The sequence below is a fragment of the Myxocyprinus asiaticus genome, chromosome 9 (genome assembly GCF_019703515.2).
Source record: "Myxocyprinus asiaticus isolate MX2 ecotype Aquarium Trade chromosome 9, UBuf_Myxa_2, whole genome shotgun sequence".
Taxonomy (NCBI): domain Eukaryota; kingdom Metazoa; phylum Chordata; class Actinopteri; order Cypriniformes; family Catostomidae; genus Myxocyprinus; species Myxocyprinus asiaticus.
This window is the reverse complement of record NC_059352.1, coordinates 16,159,690-16,179,725: the sequence shown is the minus strand read 5'-3', so window position 1 is coordinate 16,179,725 and position 20,036 is coordinate 16,159,690. Positions and strand designations below refer to the sequence as shown.

General features: G+C 37.2%; 1 protein-coding gene across 1 annotated transcript; it reads right to left on the bottom strand.

The window, feature by feature from the left end:
• Positions 1–2,673: 2,673 nt before the first annotated feature.
• Positions 2,674–11,328, bottom strand: LOC127446144 (protein transport protein Sec61 subunit alpha-like 1). Its single transcript, XM_051706831.1, has 12 exons — positions 11,162–11,328; positions 10,134–10,201; positions 9,966–10,031; positions 9,791–9,869; positions 9,400–9,531; positions 7,087–7,196; positions 6,772–6,925; positions 6,500–6,660; positions 6,193–6,390; positions 5,644–5,835; positions 5,442–5,518; positions 2,674–3,916 (listed from the first exon to the last, which is right to left on the bottom strand). The coding sequence occupies exons 1-12, from the start codon at positions 11,166–11,168 to the stop codon at positions 3,730–3,732; spliced, it is 1,431 nt and encodes a 476-aa protein (XP_051562791.1). The 5' UTR covers positions 11,169–11,328; the 3' UTR covers positions 2,674–3,729.
• Between the last annotated feature and the right edge of the window lie 8,708 nt (positions 11,329–20,036).

Here is a 20,036-nt window from a genome sequence, read left to right as displayed (position 1 = left end):
ACATCCTTTTCTATCTGACACAAATTTTGTTTTTCACATATAAGAATTATTTGTTTAATTATGGAATCATCCTTAAGCTTTCTGGCCTTGGCTAATTCTTTCCCAGTTCTAATAGCAAATTTTCTTACTTCATAAATTCCCACTGTAACCCATACATTTTAGAAGCATTCACTCTATTATAACATCCTTTTATGATATCTTTAATTGCTTTTTGGAATTGTACATTCACAAGAAGTGAATTATTTTGCTTCCAATAATTAAATATAACCCTTTCCTCAACCAAATTATCAAAATTAATCACTACATGGATCATTTTATGGTCAGAAAGTATGGAAGGTATTATATCAATTCCTTTGACCTGTTGTCCTAATTCTTTAGAGAGTAACCAAATATCAGTTCTGGATTGTCTGGAACCTTCTTTGTTGCTCCACGTAAATTCTATTTTATCAGTATTTCTATTTCTCCATAGACAAACAATTCTTCTAAACAATTTAGATGTAGATATAGATCATTAATATCAGAAACATATTGAGGTCTTACATGTCGTGGAGGTAAACAATCTAAAGGAGCACTGATGGTGCACTGATCTGCATCAGACTCCGATTTTCAATTTTGTCATCGTGACCATAAACATTTCCCAGAATAACAACACTGTCTTCTATTCCAACCACCAGAATTAAACATCTTCCAGATGAATGCATTTTATTTTTGAGTATTTTCCCTTTAAACTTCCCCCTTAGAATTGCGACACTGGCAGAATTATTGCTTCCATAGGATAGCCAAATATCATTCCCCCCACTGATTTTTCCAAAAATTATAATCAAAATGTAAAGCATGAGTTTCTTGCAAAAAGTAAAATTCAGCCTTGAACTTCTTAAGATAGAGAAAAACAGCTTTTCTTTTCAGCAAATCACAAATACCCCTTACATTCAAAGAGTATGTACACAGGGAAATGGAACGCAACCTTTTTTTTTTTTTTTTTTTGGAGGTACAAATGGTATTTAACTAATATTTCAAGTCTTTACAAAAAAAAAAAAAAAAAAAAAAGTGTAAATAGGGGCTTTACAGACAGAAATGTACACTTATGTATAAAAAAAACATAGCAAGAAAAATAAACAGATTTATCAGAAAATACTCACTTTTTAAGTTATCAAAACTGTGGAAACCAAATAAAACATCTTTATAAAGCAAAGAAAAACTAGCTAAAATAGAGTTGCGTACAAACAAACAGAATTTTCTCCAAAATAATACAATGTGGACACATTCCCAGAAAAGGTGAGGGGCAGATTCATCCACAGCTCCACACAAGGAGCAAAGTGGATCTATATCAGGGAACATGTTTCTTAAATAAATATTGACTGGGTAAAATCGGTGTAGCAGTTTAAAGGACACCTCCTTAACCTTGTTGGTAATTAAATATTTGTGAGGCAAAGACCATACTTTCTTTCAGGGAATGTCTTCATGATACCTACTCCAATAAGAAACTAATGAGGGGACAGTACATATCTTTCTGAAAAAGTTGTCTAATCTTTCGATTTATGAGAGCCGGATTGGACAAAAAACAAATATTCCCTACGAGGTTTCACATAGAAGTGTTAAAGAAGTAAAAGGGGGCAAATGTCCACTTGAGCCTTTTAAAAGTTCTATAGCGCCATAAGGATAGCATCGATAACTATACCGAAATCCCTAGGAGTGACCGGAATACAGTACTTTGCCAAAAACTCAAAATAAGCAAAAGACCATTCATATTTATAAGTTGAGAAACCAAAAGAATATTATTATTGAACCAATCAGGAAAAAATAAAGTCTTATTTTTGTATCAGATATCCTGGTTATTCCAAATAAAATAACAGTGGGGACTAAAATTATGTTTGTAAATTAAATGCCAGGCCAAGAGTACCTGCTTACGGAAATTTGACAATTTAATAGGTAATTTGGAAATACTATAATTACAAAAAGGAGAGACCACCCACTTTGTAGAAAATATATTTGGGAATGGCATTCCACATATATTCAGGGTCATTTGAATTGCCGTAACCAATTTATTTTAAATGTATAAAGTCAAGAAAATTTAGGACCCCGTGTTCATAGCTGTTTATAACAACAGATTTTTAATGTAGTGGCTTTTGTGTCTCCATAAGAAATTAAAAAGCATTCGGTCAATCAAGTGGAACGCAACCATCATTATCGGATCAAATATTGTGACGTCATAAAAAGTCGACAAAGACCCACGTTTCCCCTCAGATTGCCTGTGAGAAAACATTAAACTAATCGTTCGAGTGGGATTTAAAATAGTATGTTACTATAAATGTGTTGAGACTTTTAGAAAAGCACTGAAATGGACTAGAAATTAATTATTGTAAGAATTCAAGAATAACAGAGAAACCAATCCGATTTAAGAAGTTAAAAGAGCAACTTCACTGCGAATGTCCAACCAGTGCCCCACTTACTACTTGACAATTTGCGGGTATTTTTAGGTGTATGTGATAGCCACAGAAAAACAAACATCTGGTGGCCAAGATTTACATTTGGAGGGTTAGAAACAGTGAACACAATTCACTGGACTCGTGTGGTATTGTGTTGTTTCAGAAACCAACACAAACAACCCAAAGACTCAGCTGTCCAGGGGGGAGTAGCATCAAAAGCCATGGTCTCTCAAAAATAAAACAATCCTTTTTCAAAATGAGCTTTTATTGAGAATGATCAGTCTTTGCTGATTATTTCTTTGTACATAGTCCAAAAAAAAAAAATGTTTTGGTTGCGGACTGCATTAAACGTCATTTATACAGACACCAAATGATACAGAAAAAAGTGCTTGATTCTGAGAAGTAAACGGACTGTCTGTGTAACCAATTCAAATATTTCTGTTAGAGAAGCTCTCGATACACACCAAGCACTTTCAAATACAGAAAATCTGTGCTGCCTATTGTGTAAAATGTATTCTGTACAAAATGATTACAGCACGTACACATCAAACAGAAAAAGAAAAAAAAAAAACACTTGGGGACTGCTGCCACACCAAGCATTGCATCTGCTGTTGTGATCCTGTTTTGTTTAGAACTGACACGCTATTCTGCTGATTTGAAACCATGCATTACTGTTTGGTTTGCAGATCTTCAGCCATAACTAAAACACATATTCTGAGATTAAATATGGTATGAGAAGAAGGATCTTTGCACTAACCACCAGCTATGATGGATGAAAAAAATCCCCAGATTAAAGACTGATATGAGCCAAGACTTAACAGCTGCGTGTATGTGTGGATACAGAATTGGCAGTGTTGAGCAATCAATGACTCAACAATAGCAATACTTTCTGAAAACCCCTTTAGCAGGCTTTAACTAGAATCAGGCATGAAATAAAGAAAAGGTAAAAAGAGGGAATTCAGTGACGCATGGAGACAGAGAAAGGACAGACCGAGGAGAAGCGAAAGTTCCTCAATATTCTTAGTCAGAGCTCACAGAGTCTATCTTTACTGTCCCATCACTGAAGGTCAGCTTTATCAATGAATTTTAGAAATGTTTTGCCACTTCTGATGAATTGGAGAACATACTCGGCCTAACCTAGCTACTAAGAACACGTTCTCCCCAGACAGCACTGGTGACAGACCATTTTAAATGCTTAAATTGCACCTAAATAAAAAATAAAATGACAATAACAATCATAAAAATAGTAAGAGTTTTATAAGGTGTCAGCAAGTATGCATGTATGATTTGTGAGTGTCCGTTTTTAGAAGAGTAGCGCTCCCATGCTGCCAACTTCACTCTGTTCCTTTACAAATATCTCAAAGTACTGGTAGATGATGGTAACTGCCAATAGAATCCCTGTTCCTGAGCCGATGGCACCCAGGAAGTCAGCCATAACCGAAAGGCCTCCGATACACAGCCCACCGAATGCAGCCGCAGTGGGTATATACCTGCACAAACAACCAGAGAAGCCCTGAGGTTAATGAAAGCTCTGATCATTACATAAAAGACGGAACTTACGGATGGTCTGTGTACCTTCGGATAATTTGTTTTCTCATTTTTGTCTTCAAAATGAAATAACCAATAAACCGTTCATTTATCACATTTCCATTATCTCTCTATAACATCACAACAATTTATGTTGTATCTGCTTGTTTTTCAATTTAAAAAGAAATAGTCAAAAACAAGAAAAAAAATAAAAAATAATTCGTGCATTTAAACCAAGATTATAACCTGAATATTTGTTTTGTACGTGTGGGCGGGCCTGACACTCCTGTTTCCACTGATTGGTCAATGCGCACCATCGTCTGTTCTTCCTCAACCCCAATCATAGCAAATAAGATTTCACCAAGTTCAAGTTTGCCAATTGCTTTTACAGATAGATTCTAATCATTTTAATGAAGAACATCAATATTTCTTAGAAAAACTTCTGACTGCTGCATGTTTATTGCAATCTCATCAAGCAATGGACACCTGGATACGAAAGCCAATGAACTCAACTCGCTTGTCACCACGGGATGGGGTGGCAGTGCTTTTTTATTTTTAAAAGGAAAATTATGAATTGGGATGCTGTGCACAGACCTAACTGTAACTAAATATACTTTATCTGGTCATTATTGTTGTTGTTGTTATTATTATTAATGATAATTAAATCAATAGCCCTAATTAGGCTATGTACAATTATTTTACGTAATTCCCATTAAGTTCTAAACACATTCACTATCCATAAATAATATTTTATTGCGTACTGGTTGAATGCATATAGTGAAGATAACATCTTGTCTGTATGCAGATCATATAGTCTAGATGTTAAAGAGAGACAACTGCATAATAGATAAGGGTTTCATTTTATTCAATCAGTTCATGGTTAGATGTTGTATCCTAAAAATAAAATATTTGTAGCCATTAAAAATGTAAGGTTCATTCTGTTCTGTTTAACACATACTGTATATGGACACAAATTTACACCCCCACTGATATTTCACTTTTAAAAAGGTATACAGATAGACATGTCAGCCAAAATAAAGTCCTTTCTGACTGTTGCCATGGCAATGTGCATTGACTGTAAAACCAAAAAAACAAAGCTGTCCTCAATGTGATAAACTTGTGATTTAGCGCTCGCCATGTCCCATGTGAAAAGGCTTTTATTCTGAAGAAAAGGAATGAGGAAGAGCAGATGACATTGCAAGTTTAGCCAATTAGTAGAAACGCATGCATCACGTCCATCCAATTGTGCAAATCATATAATAAGATTGTACACTTATTTTATGCGCTTGAATGAAAAATCAAGCTGAATTCCTGTTTTTCTAGTTCTTATATGAAACGAAAAAAATTAAAAAATAATATTTTCACAATTTTGATAATTTCTTTCTAGATGAAAAACGAGTAAACGGTCGGTTTATTGGTTATTCTATTTTGAAGACAAAAACGAGAAAACGAATTATCGACCACGGTTCAAGCGTGTTTCCAATTTACCTGTTAAGTTCATGAACCATGGAGGTCTCTCTGTGTCCCCTCATCACCATCTGCTGCTCTTTCAGCTGCTTTGCCACCTGAAACACATTTGACTTAATTCTGAATTTGCAAAAATAGTACATAGTAAACAGTACTAGTCTACTTGTTTGCCTTTTTAGGGTTCAGTTAGTCATACAGAAAAAAAACACAACTAGAGCCTTACATCTTTGGCAGATGATCCAGAAACTTCGATCCAGGTCTTAGAAAAGAAGGCACAGGATCCCAGCATGAAGACGATGTAGATAACTGCATGGACTGGGTCATCAAGCACTGAACCAAATGACTCCGGAGGGGATAGATAGTAACAAAGACCACCTACAGGGTAGGCACGGGCCGGACCACCAGATGAGGAATCCTACAAAAACATTATCACCACAAGCCATTAGTGAGCCCATATCTCATCTTTACCTTATTCTTTATGGTGTATATATATATATATAATATATATATATATATATATATATATATATATATATATACACACACACACACACACACACACACACACACACACATATACATATACACACAGGTAACTGAAACACCAAAGCAGCTTTTCCAAGGCAGAAAGTAAGCTAGATGTGCAATACAGCTGTTATGGTGACTGAATTGCAGAGCCGATGATTTAATTTGTTTGCCATGTAAATCTGGACTCATCTCACCATACTTATAAGTGGAATATATGATTGAGTACGCATCAGATGTTACTTACAGACCAAGTTCCAAGCAGGTTGACCAGGAAATTCCCACTGAAGCGAGTGGAGAGCATTTGAGAGATGACATACAAGTTGGACACCAGAGCAGACTGCAGGATGATGGGAATGTTTGAGGTGTAGAACAGCTTGATGGGATATGTGTTGTACTGGCCACGGTAACGTGCAGACTTGATGGGCAGATCAACTCTGAAGCCCTGTCATTGAGAGATCAAAACAAACATTCCATTAATGTAAAAAGGTTAAAACCCATTTAGATAATTACAGTTCTAACTGCATGCAACATTTTAAATAAATAAAACTGACCTGGAAGTATATGACCACAGCAAAGACAAAGACTGTAGAGATGAGGTTCATGAGGTTGGGCAAATTCTGCCTGTAGAAGGCCTCTCTCAGAGCTCGCACTTTATCAGTACGAGTGGCCAACAGGTGGAACAGCGCAATAACGGCTCCTTCAAACTCAGTACCTGAATGCACATGCGCACACACACACACACACAAACAAACAAGATTCAGTCAACACCACTCAAACTTGACAGCACAGAATGGTTCCATACAATATCTTTCTGAATACATACCTCTGCCTGTGTTGACTGTGGTTGGGCTGAATGCCTTCCATACAATTGTCTCACAGATGTTGGTGGCGATGAAGAGAGAGATACCAGAGCCCAACCCGTAACCCTTCTGCAGCAACTCATCCAGCAGCAACACAATCAGACCTGCCACAAACAACTAGAGAGAAAACACAGTTTCAATTAATTTCCATACATAAAATCTCATCCCAAAACACATGCACGAAAGTCAGAGATCATTCATTAACTGCAAAACACTTTTCCCAAAAACAGCCACTCAGTGACTAATAGATGAGCAAATCTGTATGTCCCTGCTCTCACCTGAATAATGATTAACAGACAGATGCCAGCACCCATCTCTGAAGGGTCTCCATACATTCCAGTCATGACGTACACAATAGCCTGACCAATGGTGATGATCATACCAAACACTGAAAAACAAAAGGATTTACCATCATTACGTTGGCTTGAAAAACCAACATACTGTTATTCTTCAAACTTTAAGAGTTTTTTTTCAAAATCCCTAAACGGAGACCAACATTTCTAACACTAACTCCTCCTACAGCTTTCAAGCTACATTCACCAAACTCGGCACAGACCTTCAGCCTGTTCAGGAATAGTGTGCTGTGATCTAACTGATCGAAGTCACAGTTTTTGCACAAGAGATAATAAAAAAATGGAAAAATATTCCATAGACTTTCATTGACAAATGGGCCAACGGAATGCTTGTAAATTCATACTCCAACTGTCAAAAATGTAAGTGTAAACAAACCCACAAAAGGCCTTTAAACTGCTTTAAAGGGATAGTTCACCCAAAAATGAAAATTCAGTAATTGTTTACTCACCCCTATATTGTTATTACACCATATGACTTTCTTTTTCTTAATACAAAAGGGAGAAATTGTGAAAAAATGTTGTTCTCAGTGATGTCATACAAAGGCAGTTTATGGCGAGCACCTCTTCAAGCTTCAAAAGGGCACAAAATTATAATTCAGAAGTCTAATAAATTATTCCATGAGACTCATGATTGTTATGAAAGCATACGATAAGGTTTGGCGCGAAACAAACTGAAATCGAATGTATTACTTGGTAAAAAACTTCACTGATTGTTATTCTCCTGTGCACGTTCATGAGTCTGCACGCAAGCTTTAGAGCTCTTTGCACGAGAGCAACAGTAGTTACGCAACATGCGTGAGATGGGGCGTTCAAGTGAAAACTTGTTTTGTTTCACTTCAACAGGACCACCAGCAATATTTACAACAGAAAACACAACATAGCTGCACACAAACCAAAGAACAGAACTTACAAACATGTCTGAATAGTTTGTAGTACAAGAATAGATGCATTTTAATGTCCAGACTTATTTGTCTGAACCGGAGTCCGCAATTAAAAAGTGTGATGGTGGGGGCTGAAGGTAGCTACCAGTACCACTACTCCCTATACACATATTACACAGTCTGCGTAGGGCACCAGAAACACCATCGGTTGTCGCACATTATACCTTATTCAAGGACCTGAAAGCAGTCACGGAACACAGACGAATGCTTTGCGCTCGCACCATGCATTGCATTTTGGCCAGTTCATAGCTGATGGTGTTACCGTGTGCGACGGCAAATATAGAAACCAAGCGATCGACAAAATGTCCCGTTGCTCGTTGCATCTGCTTAGGACAAAATATTCTGATTAACAAAGAAAATATACCTTTTATTGCGTGTCGTTCGGTGTCTAAGTAGGATACTAGATAGGAGATTATAGCTACCTTCAGCACCATCTCTCTGTTTGATGGAGGACTCCTCTTCAAACAAATAAGCCTGGATATTGAAATGCATCTATTTTTCAACTACAAACTCTTCAGACATGTTTGTAAGTTCTGTTCTTTGGTTTGTGTGCACCTATGTTGTGTTTTCTAATGTTAATATCGCTGGTGGTCCTGTTAAAGCGAAACAAAACAAATTTTCGCTTGAACACCCCATCTCACACGTGTTGCGTAACTACTGTTGCTCTCGTGCAAAGAGCTCTAAAGCTCATGTGCAGACTCATGAATGTGCACAGAAGAATAACGGTCAGTAAACATTTTTACTAAGTAATACATTCAATTTTGGTTTATTTCGTACCAAACCTTATTGTATGCTTTCATAACAATCATGAGTCTCATAGAATTATTTATTAGACTTCTGAATTATACTTTTGAAGCTTGAAGAGGTGGTCACCATAAACTGCCACTGTATGACATAACTGAGAACAAAATGTTTTCACAATTACTTTTCCCAACAAATTCCCTCTGTCTTAAGAAAAAGAGAGAAAGTCATATGGGGTTATAACAACATAGGGGTAAGCAAACAATGGCTAAATTTTCGTTTTTGGGTGAACTAATCCTTTAAGCTTTCTTTCTATCTATCTATCTGACTATTTATCTATCTAGCAAGCTGACTGTTTGTCTTATTGTAATGTATGTATAACCATAAAACTTTCAGACAAGACTGTCATGCCAACATCAAAATTTGTCTTGACAAACTTTTCTAATTATCATTGTCATCTATAACCCCATTTAACTACATTTGCATGCAAAATTCATCACATTCAAAATACAATTATGATCTGTCCATTATACTTCAAAATTCTAAAGAGACTTACGTTTCTGAGCTCCATTGAAGAGTGCTCTGTCTTTAGGCGTGTCTCCGACCTCAATGATTTTAGCTCCAGCCAGCAGCTGCATGATCAGACCAGAGGTCACAATGGGAGAGATACCCAACTCCATTAGAGTACCTGAAAAATAAACACAATATTTAACTCCACTACAATCCCCACCTTGAGAACAGTACACACCCCAGACAACTCAAAATATCCTTCTAGTTAACAAAATTATGGGTCATGGCTGAGATTAGGGAAATATGTTAAGTAGGCTGCTCTCAAAGCAATGTAAAATTCACCAAGCTTGAACAAGCTAGCTATGAACATAACTTGTACAGTGGTATCGCCATGTTAATACAATATGGTGATTTAACATGTGCAGCAACATGCATACCTCTGTTGGAGGCCAGGATGACTCTCATCCAGTAGAATGGATCTGCTGAGTCTGAAGACATGATCCCAAACAGAGGGATCTGATGTGAAGTGAAAGAGAGGCAGAGTCAGAGAATAGCAGTCCCTATTTGTTATAGTGGAAGTAACTGTTCATGACATGGAGAAATAAAACTTACCTGACAGCAAACAAGAAAGATGAACAATGTGATGGCTGTCCATAGCACCTTTTCTCTAAACTGGATCTAAAATAAAAGCACAGGTATGGGTTTAAAAAGGCATGCAAATATGAGTTTAAGTAGGGGGAAACACATGGTACATGACATATGTTGTGTACAGTGGTATACCTTTCTTTCTGGTTTCTGAATTTCCGGCAAAACCGCACAAAATGGTTTTATAACTTCCAAAAACTTAACTGGAAATGGAGAACAAGAGAAATGTTAGATAATTTGGAATCAAAAACATTCCTGTTTATGACAATATCAGTAAATGCAGAACAACATCTACTGAACTCCCTTTTCGATTTTCATGCCATCACCTCAAGAACAGTCCAAAATGTTAAAACCTTAATTTTCTAGAAGCTATAAGAGCAGCGATTGGAGATTAATACTGGAGAGACTGACCAACTAAATAACAATTATTTCTTCCCAAATCCAGTGTTGTGCTACATACTACGATAGTATGCAGATGTTGTTCAACCTAAAGCGTCGTCATCATTAAACTGAATAGCCAAGACTCAAGATTTCCAACCCTTTAAACACTACAATGTGTGAAAAGTGTTTATTTCACCGGTGAACAGACCCAATAATAAACTAAATTCTCTGATCGTGTGTCAAGAGTAATCAGGAATTGCCGAGGAATTATCGAATAATGGACACAATTAGCTTCCGATAACTAGCTTACTATTGCTAGCCTACATATTTGACAACTTTCTTTTAGTCTGTCAAGCCAACAAAGACATAAATCAGTTAACTCACAGTATTACTCGTTAAATGTCTTACACTAAATATCTAAAGGAATCGTTTACGATTCAAGAATAAAAAAATAGGCAAACATGCAAGGATAGTAGCTAACACATGCTAACGCTAGATGCCCGCAGCCATTCAATCATTAGCTATCAGTATTTACTGCTAAATAATAACTTAAATGACAAACAGATAAACTTAAAATGCAAAACATGTGGATTTTTACTAGTACACAAGGAACCGAGGTTAATAAATCTACATGTAAATAAATCTGTCTCAAGTCTAAATCAAAGAAAGCTCTTCGGCTAGCGTGCTAATGGTGCTAAAAGAATTGGACTGTGGTATAAAAGCAGAAGCACTTAGATTACTGTATTAAACACGCGACAAACGCTTCAAAACACTCTACTCACTCCCCATGGTGTCGGCCCCCCGATATCACAGACACTATCAGAAGTCACAATGAGTTGTTAACGGACAGTCGACCGCTGCCGGTGCGCTCCGCCGACCGGGGAGAAAGGAAAAGAGAGAGGGCTGAAGGGAGTGGAGCGCTTTAGAGACACGTCAACACTACACCGACTCCACTACACGTCAGATCACCAGCGAGCCGCGATTGATCTTCTGTTTAACGTAGTGATTTAATCTTGAGGCGCTTTAGAATCTACCCCATATGTTTCCAAACGTGCCACGTCTATTTGTTTGTTTATTTACTGTCATGTGTAGAGTAAAGAAGATTATATAATTGTTATATAAAAGTTAACTTAGCTATCAGTTAAAATAATTATATGAGTACCGCGTTTATTTCCATTTAATGTAAATATATTACATTATATTTAGTTAGAGGAATTCATTAGATTATTCTAATCTTTTGTTAGTAAACATAAAACATTGTAAAAAATGAAGAGGACCGTGCGTATAATGAAGAAAGCTAAAAATGGTAAAAAATCTGTATCGGAGTGACACTAAACAATAAATTATTTAAAGGATACTTCCGGGGGAAATAAGTTTGCGCTTTAATAGTTTCAGAGCAAACTGAATGCAACCTTGATTGCAACGTTTTAATGGTCGTTCGTCATATTAGAAATAAATTAGTTTCCACTGCAGTAATTGTAAAATAAAAGTTGGCCCACATAGAGGTACAGCGGGGCTAATGGCACACCTTAAGGAAAATTTGATTTTTTTCTGGTTACAAAATGTATCAATATAAAAAAAATATATATTTATTTTTATTGAATATTGATGGAGCAACATAATTTGTGTGAAAATAAATAATAACGGAAGGTTTAAGTGATTAAAATTCAGTAAAAAAAAAAATAAAAATAAAAAATAAAATAAAATTAAAAAACACACTTGGGATAAACATTGGGGGCGATATCGTGTAGATATAGGGGCAATAGTTATTGGGCAAAATTTGCCAACTAATGCAAATAATTTTGAGACAGCATGATGCTTTTTTGAGTAACAAATTAACATAATGCTTGCTTACTCAAATTAACTACTTCAGAAAAGGGTGCACGATTTCCTGTTAATTTGAAACACATTTGCAATTTTACAACATCTCAATTTATTTAGTGTTTTGGGAGAAAATAAAATCTTTAGCTCCATTGTTTTTTCCTTAAAAAAAAGTGAGGCAGCGAGGACACATTGAGAGGAAATTCATACAATTATCGACTGTCATCGTATCTTGTTTTTGTGGCATTTGTGAAATCGTGACATAGTTGAATATAAATTATCCACTCGAAAGGTTGACTTATTTTGCTTATAATTATCTAAAATAAAAAATCTTCAATCACTTTCAAAGAATCACGAATAAGGTCTTCCTAATTTTCATAAGAAGCATTAAGAATCAGCAAAGCTGTGTTTGTCAAGTTGAAACGTCAAACATTGACTTTTCTTTCTTTCGATTGACTTATTTACCATTTTAAATGTAATTTTAATTGAATAAACATTTCCACCAGTGGGTGTCACTGAATCATTAGAAAACCGAGTTGTTAACGGTTTTTCTCTCCAACCAATAGAGGGCTCCATGTTCAGCAATTTTGTAAATCTGCCTTGAATAGATGCTTGTCTATGCGTAGTATTTTGTTTCATTCATCAGGCGCAATCCGCCAAGGTTTACAGTGGATTTACACTCACTGAGCATCACATTGCACATTAGATATGTCATAATCCTAATAATGTCTTTTTCATAAACAGGACCTGGGTAGGGTTGGTTGCACCAGCTGATCGTAAGGTCTCACTCAAAGCTGGAGTATGTAACCTTTTCAGTGTTAAAACACTTTCTCTTATTCCATATTAATATGCTTAATAACTAGAAGTAAGCCATTCATAGGATAATTTTCTTGAAAACAGTAAACACTGTGGCGCTATAAAACTTACTCTGTTTGTTGTTTTGAGCAACCAGTTTAATGGCGTGGGTTGTGGGCGGGACTATCTCTTTGTATGACCAACGGCAGGCAAAGGCGTATTCAGGCCACACGAATACGTTTTTGATTGAAAATGCATTTTTTTCTCTATGTTTTGGCCTTCCGTCTGCACTGAGACAGACTGCTTTTTTCGACAGTGAAAACAGCTTTTCGAAAACGCTCTTGAAAATGCTGTCTTCGCGCTGTAGTGTGGACAGGGAAAACAGAGATTTTTTTTAAAATAATGACATTTGTTGTCATGTGATCCATTCAACTCAAAACAATCAAGGTGGTGGCCTATGTTGTAGCAGTGTTGTTGTGCCTTCTATTCACTTTGATAGCATTGTTAAAGATAAATGTTACTTTGTTCAACCTTCACATTGCATTCCTTCAAAGGCGACGGGAAGTTTACTCTAAATTTGCTGTCCAGCAATGGAACACGAGGACCGTTGCATTGGAATGGAACGTACATGGAACAGCAATTCTTCACATACACAGTAAGGGGATTTAAGAGTTTTCTTCCAGTGTGGAAGAGAAGCTTTTGTAGAACGCTTGAAAATGGCAGTCTGGATGGAGGGCGTTTCGAAAACAAAAACGCAGTTCTCAAATGTATCTGGATTAATGTGGACGTATCCTCAGAAATCTGTTTTGAAAACAATGTTTATTTTTGAAATTCCATTTGGTGGCACTAGTGTCGCAGAAATTACAGTACCTACTTCCACTTTAAGTTTGGCCGTAAAGTTCAAACTAAGGGCTTTAGTTAGTTTGTAACTAAGTCTGTGTTTAATTTGGTTGCACCACCTGTTCATAACGCAAAACTTAGCTAGTAGGTTGTAAGCTCTCCATAAAACAATGTGTAGTAGCATAACATGATGTTCACCTATATTGATCCAATAAGTAGCTGTAACAGGTAAAGGATGGGCAAGGAGGATGTGGGAACAGGCTAAACAGTAAACATAAAGTTTAATAAGAAACTCAACATAAAACAAAACATAAACAGACACACATGCAATGTAGCCATGTGCGTCTCTCTCTCGAACTGGCATCCCTGGCTGCCCCTTATCTCGCTCTCCGGCTGATCAGCTGATTCAGCGCCGGCCGTGCTCCAACACGGACGGGCCATGCCCTCCTCCTCATCACACTACTCCCCCGCCCGGTTCAGGCTGGGGCGCCACTGGTCTGACTAACTCTGGCTTACGGAATAACATCTGTTTCTTCAGAATTCCTGAGGGTGAAGAAGGACAGGATATGGTGAAATTCCTAGATTGACTCCTTCTGAATCTGCTGGACATAGCAGGCAATAAGTTGGAAATCAAGTGAGCTCACAGAGTTCCGGCTCGGAGATCGGTGGAGGGAGGTAGGCCCCCATCAATTCTGGCCAAATTTCTGAGATCATCCGATAAAGATCTTGTGTAACGTGAGGCGAGGAGTAAAGGAAGGCTTTCTTGGAAAATTCATAGCATTTTCTTGTTCCCAGACTTCGAATTCGACAAGAGAGAAATGTGATAGATTCAAGGAATGCAAGAAACATTTACATCAACGGAAGGTCGCTTTTGCACTGATATTCCTGGCCAAACTGAGAATAGATGCTAAGGAGGGCCGTAAAACATTCACATGCCCACAGCAAGCAATGTCAATTATGTCATCTTGTGGTACTCAGTTTGCAGCCGAATGGACCAGCTCTGAACTGAACATTCGTTTGACTCTGAGGAAACTAAGCGTTTTTTTGTTGTTGTTTTGGTTCCGCCTAGCGGCTGGAGTTTATTTTGTAGAGTGGCACACCTTCACGACAGTTCTATGAATGAAACTACATGCTCTTTGTACTTATTCCTACTATTGGTTGGAGTTTGTTTTGTGGAGTATTTCTTGCAAAGACATTGGAGTGATTAAGTCATTTGCCTGCACTCATGTTGCAGCCAAGTGTATTGATTATATTAACATTTGACATATAAAAATAGATTGTGTCAAAAACAAGATTCTAAAGACCACTTTCCAACATTGGTGCGACTATCAAAACCCGAACTTCCCCTATAACAAAACAAACAGAAAAAAGAAAAATGTGCGCATTAACCCCACGCACGGCAGTGCCAACTGGTGTCCATCCCTCCAAACTCAAACAGTCCATTGTCAAAAATTTTGGCTAACCGATTAAGTAAAGTTATGACATTTCTTATACATATGGATCAGGTGGGGTTTATTTGGGCCGTAACTCTTCTGATAACATTAGGCATTTCATTAATGTCATGTGGGTAGTGGCGAACGATCAGACTCCAGTCGCTGCCATCTCACTTGACGCCAAAAAGGCGTTTGATGTGGTAGAATGGGATAATCTTTTTAAGATTTTGGAAATGTATGGGTTCGGGAATACTTTTATTGGGTGGATTAAGTTACTTTATAGACAGCCGGTAGCGGTGGTACAGACAAATGGATTAATTTCAGATTATTTTACTCTAGATAGGGGCATCTGGCAGGGTTTCTCTCTTATTGTCCTGTCTTGCCCAGGAACCATTAGCAGTCGTGATAAGAAAGGAGGATGATTTTCCAGGGGTGGTGGTGGGAGGCGTGGCACATAAACTTTTGCTTTACACAGATGATATTTTATTATTTGTCTCCGACCCTACTAGATCTATGCCTTGCCTCCACAGATTTATTAATTCCTTTTCTAAATTCTCAGGATACAGAGTGAACTGGTCTAAATCCGAAGCTTTGGCTCTGACAGCATACTGCCCGGTAACGGCTTTTCAGCCAGGCACCTTCCAGTGGCCCAAACAGGGCATTAAGTATTTGGGTATTTTATTCCCAGCAAATTTGTGTGATTTAGTTAGTCGATTTTGACCCTTTAATAAAAAGGTTTTTGAGCGATGTGGGCAGGTGGGCTTCATTACATTTATCTATGATTGGGAAGGTTAATGTTATTAAAATGAATTGTATTCCAAAATTCAACTAACTGCTACAATCTCTCCCTATAGATGTCCCCCTCTGTTATTTCAAGTAATTTGATAGCATAGCGAAGTCCTTCATTTGGAATGGTAAACATCCCAGATTACATTTCAGTAAATTATTTAGGCCGATTGACGAAGGTGGGCTAGGCCTACCCAAGATTTTGTTTTATTATTATTCTTATTAAGTAAGTTACACCCAGTTATCTCGCATTTGCACTCGGTATGGACAAAAGTGTCCAGAGTGTTTAATTCGGACATTTAATTAAATGTAGCCTCGAGCATATGGCTGAACCCAAAATTATGTATTAGTAAGTCCCCTTTCTGCTGGACAGAGTGGATTGTGAGGGAGGTTAATACGCTTGGTGACCTGTATGAGAGTGGAGTGTTGAGATCCTTCGAAAATATGGTTCAACATTTCAGGATTCCCAGGTCTCAGTTCTTTAGGTATTTACAGCTGCTCCACCTGCTCTGTTCTATTTTTGGGAGTAGCATACACCCCCCTAAAGCGGCAGATACTTTGGGAGTGGTGATTACTGCTTTTGGAAAAGGTCATGAGGCATCAGTGTATTACTCCCTGTTAATTCAGAGTGTGGGGGACAGAGCTTTGGCTTCTCTCAAGAGATTATGGGAGAAAGATTTAAACTTGGTATTGGAGGAGGGAGTGTGGGCTAGGATTCTAAAAAATGTCAAGTCTACATCTAGAGATGCAAAGGGGCGCCCTATGCAATTTAAGATTTTACATAGATTCTAATGGACCCCCTCTAGATTGTATAGGCTTGGTCTTAAAGTCACACACACCTGCTGGCGATGCCAATCAAAAGATGGAGACACAACCCATGTTTTTTGGTGGTGTGTTAAGATTCAAGAATTTTGGTTGAGGGTTCAGAGTTTTATGTGTGACGTTTTGGGCATTCAAATTTAATTTTGCCCCAGACTCTGTATTTTTGGTGACGGGGCAGTCATTAATATAGGGGATAAGTACATAAAGAATTGGGTCCTGGCCAGTGTTATGATCAGCAGACGGGTTATTCTCAGGGCATGGAAGTCGGCTGGAGCACCCTCATTTCGAGAGTGGTGCATGGAGATGGGCAGGGTGGCGGCATTTGAGGAGATGTCATGTAGAAGGCTAGGCAATCTGGGGTTGTTTGATGGGAAATGGGTCAGATATTTGGCCTTTTTGGAGGGCTCTCGGGGAGGGGTAGTGGAGAGGGATCTCTAGTTTTACATGTGTGTGTGCAATTTTATTGTTTTTTTGAAAGTGTGTGTTTTTTTATTTTTTTGTTTTTATTTTTTTTTTTATGTTTCTAAATATTTATGACCAATGGGGTGCATGTGTGTGTCAGCTGAGGGGATGTTCGGGGGAAGGGTTTAATTTTATATAATGTGATTCCACATTTATTTAATTTGTTGAATGGAATCATTACAAATTGTTAATAATAAAAAAAAAAAAAAAAAAAAAAAAAGGAAACAAACCGCTGGGAGGTAAGCTGAGTACTGAAAAATATAATTTCTTTGCCACAAAGTTATCAATACCATGGTTAAGTTCAGGTCACACTCAAGTCTATGTTCTAATGCCATGCCCATGCAGTAATGGAAATACTGTTTCAACTTGTCTTATCCTTAACACATTCAAATTGCATGGATTGTGTATAGAGGCAAAATTAACAATGATAACTTTTGCAAAATATTGACTGAAGTTACAATCAAAAGTTATAATTTTTCAGCCAGTTTGTTATATTCCTGTAGGCAAATCATAATACAATTTACAGTGTCAGATGGATAAATAAATTAAGGTTTTGACAATCAAGGAAAGAGGAAGCAGGCGGGTACAGAATTTGACTTAGTTTTCTTAAGGAATGTTGTGGGGGAGGATGGCTGTAAAACATACACACAGAAGAAAAGGAAAGGGTGTGACCACCACACACCGCATGCCAACACAACCTTGTTATTATAAGAACAAGGAGTGGAGTCTCCCCTCAGATGAGATTGCAGGCTGTGATGTCATAGGAGTTGTGATGTCATGAAAGCCATGTGATTAGCAACAGAGATGACTTTGGTATCGTGTGAATTACTCAAAAGGTCAGTTCAGTCACAGGAGCCATACACACCCAAATACCTACATATGCATGTATGCACCCAATATCATGCCCCAGTTACTCTTTCTTCTTAAGGAGCCTGTACAATTCTGTTCTATAGTGGAAAATACTGATGTCTCACAGCAATTCAGAAACAAATAATTTAATACTAAAAAGAGTGTGGTCAGCTTGTGTTGAGATCCAGGCTGAAACCATGAATGTCTTTCGCCACAAATTTTACAGGGCACATCGGTCAGAGTAAACGGACTAGGATTATACCAGACTATTCCAGATTATGGGCCACCATTGTCTCTGCTGTCTGTGACAAAGACATACAAACTCTGTGTCTCTGACTTGGAGTGCCTTAAATAAAGGTTCTTTACCAGCATGAATGGTTCCATGAAGAGCCTTTAAATGAATATTCCGGTTTCAATACAAATGAAACTCAATTGACAGCATAATGATTATCACAAAAAAATTAATTCAATTTGTGCATCTTTTTTACAAAAGAATCAAAATCAAGTTTACAGGGAGGCACTTACAATGGAATTAAATGGGGCCAATCCATAACAGTTAACTCTGTTTTAAAAGTATAGCCACAACATGTAAACAATATGCGTGTTGACATGATTTTAGTGTGAAAAACTCACTTGCTAGCCATTTCTGTGTAAAGTTATATCCAAATTTACACCTTTGTTGCCATGACATAATGCATAAACCCTAAACCAACTGTGAAAAGGATTATATCTACAACTTTACAGCTCAAATAATACGTGTTTTAGAATTAATTTAAGTGTTTGTTAAAGTTGTTAGCTTCACATTTTTGCCTTTAATCCCTCCAAAAATGGGCACCATTCACTTATATGCTTCACTATAACCTAAATTTTTTATTTTTTATTTTTTTTTTAAAGAAAAGGAGTAATGAGACTAAATTATGTTTTGTGGTAATCATTATACCACAAATGCGGTTGAGTAAACTTACTATAACATGTATTGAACCTGGAATTGTCCTTTAAAATCCATTGACACTTCCCACTGCATAAAATGTTTTTCTTTAGACTATAAAAAGGTTCTTCAAAAATTTTTATTTTAAGAACCTTTCTCTTAAATGGCTGCGAAAACCCCTTTTTGGAACCTTTAATTTTAAGAATGTGAATGTGTGGTGAGTTATTAATTAGCAAGATGTTTGAATGTAATGATGAGATTATAACCAGAGTGATGTTTCATTTCAATGATATAAGCATATATGAGCAAAAACTTACAAAATCATTATGAAACAAAGCTATCAAACACAGCCCTAAATATAGTATATATAGAGTCATTTGTTTTAATTTAAAAAATGTAGTAGTAGGCAAAAAACAGCTAAAATGTTAAATACTGAAAAGCTTGTATGTTCAAGCTGTTTTGGTGCGTAGGCTCAAAAAATCAAATACAAGGAAAGAAAAATCTTACACACAACGTCCATATAAATAATTTTCCAGGATATTTATTAGGAGGCCAAATTAGTGCCAAAGTGCTAAGTGCAAGAAGATTGTTTCTATGGACATTGTGTGTGAGCTTTTTCTTTCTTGAATGTAAAAAGTAAAAAATTCAGGGGGCCTGGGTAGCTCAGCAAGTAAAGACGCTGACTACCACACCTGGAGTCACAAGTTCAAATCCAGGGCATGCTGAGTTACTTCAGTCAAGCTTCCTAAGCAACCAGTTGGCCCAGTTGCTAGAGTGGGTAGAGTCACATTGGAGTAACATCCTCATGGTCGCTATAATGTGGGCGTGGTGAGTTGTGCGTGGATGCTATGGAGAATAGCGTGAAGCCTCCACACGCACCAGGTCTCAGCGGTAACACACCCAATAAGCCTTGTGATAAGA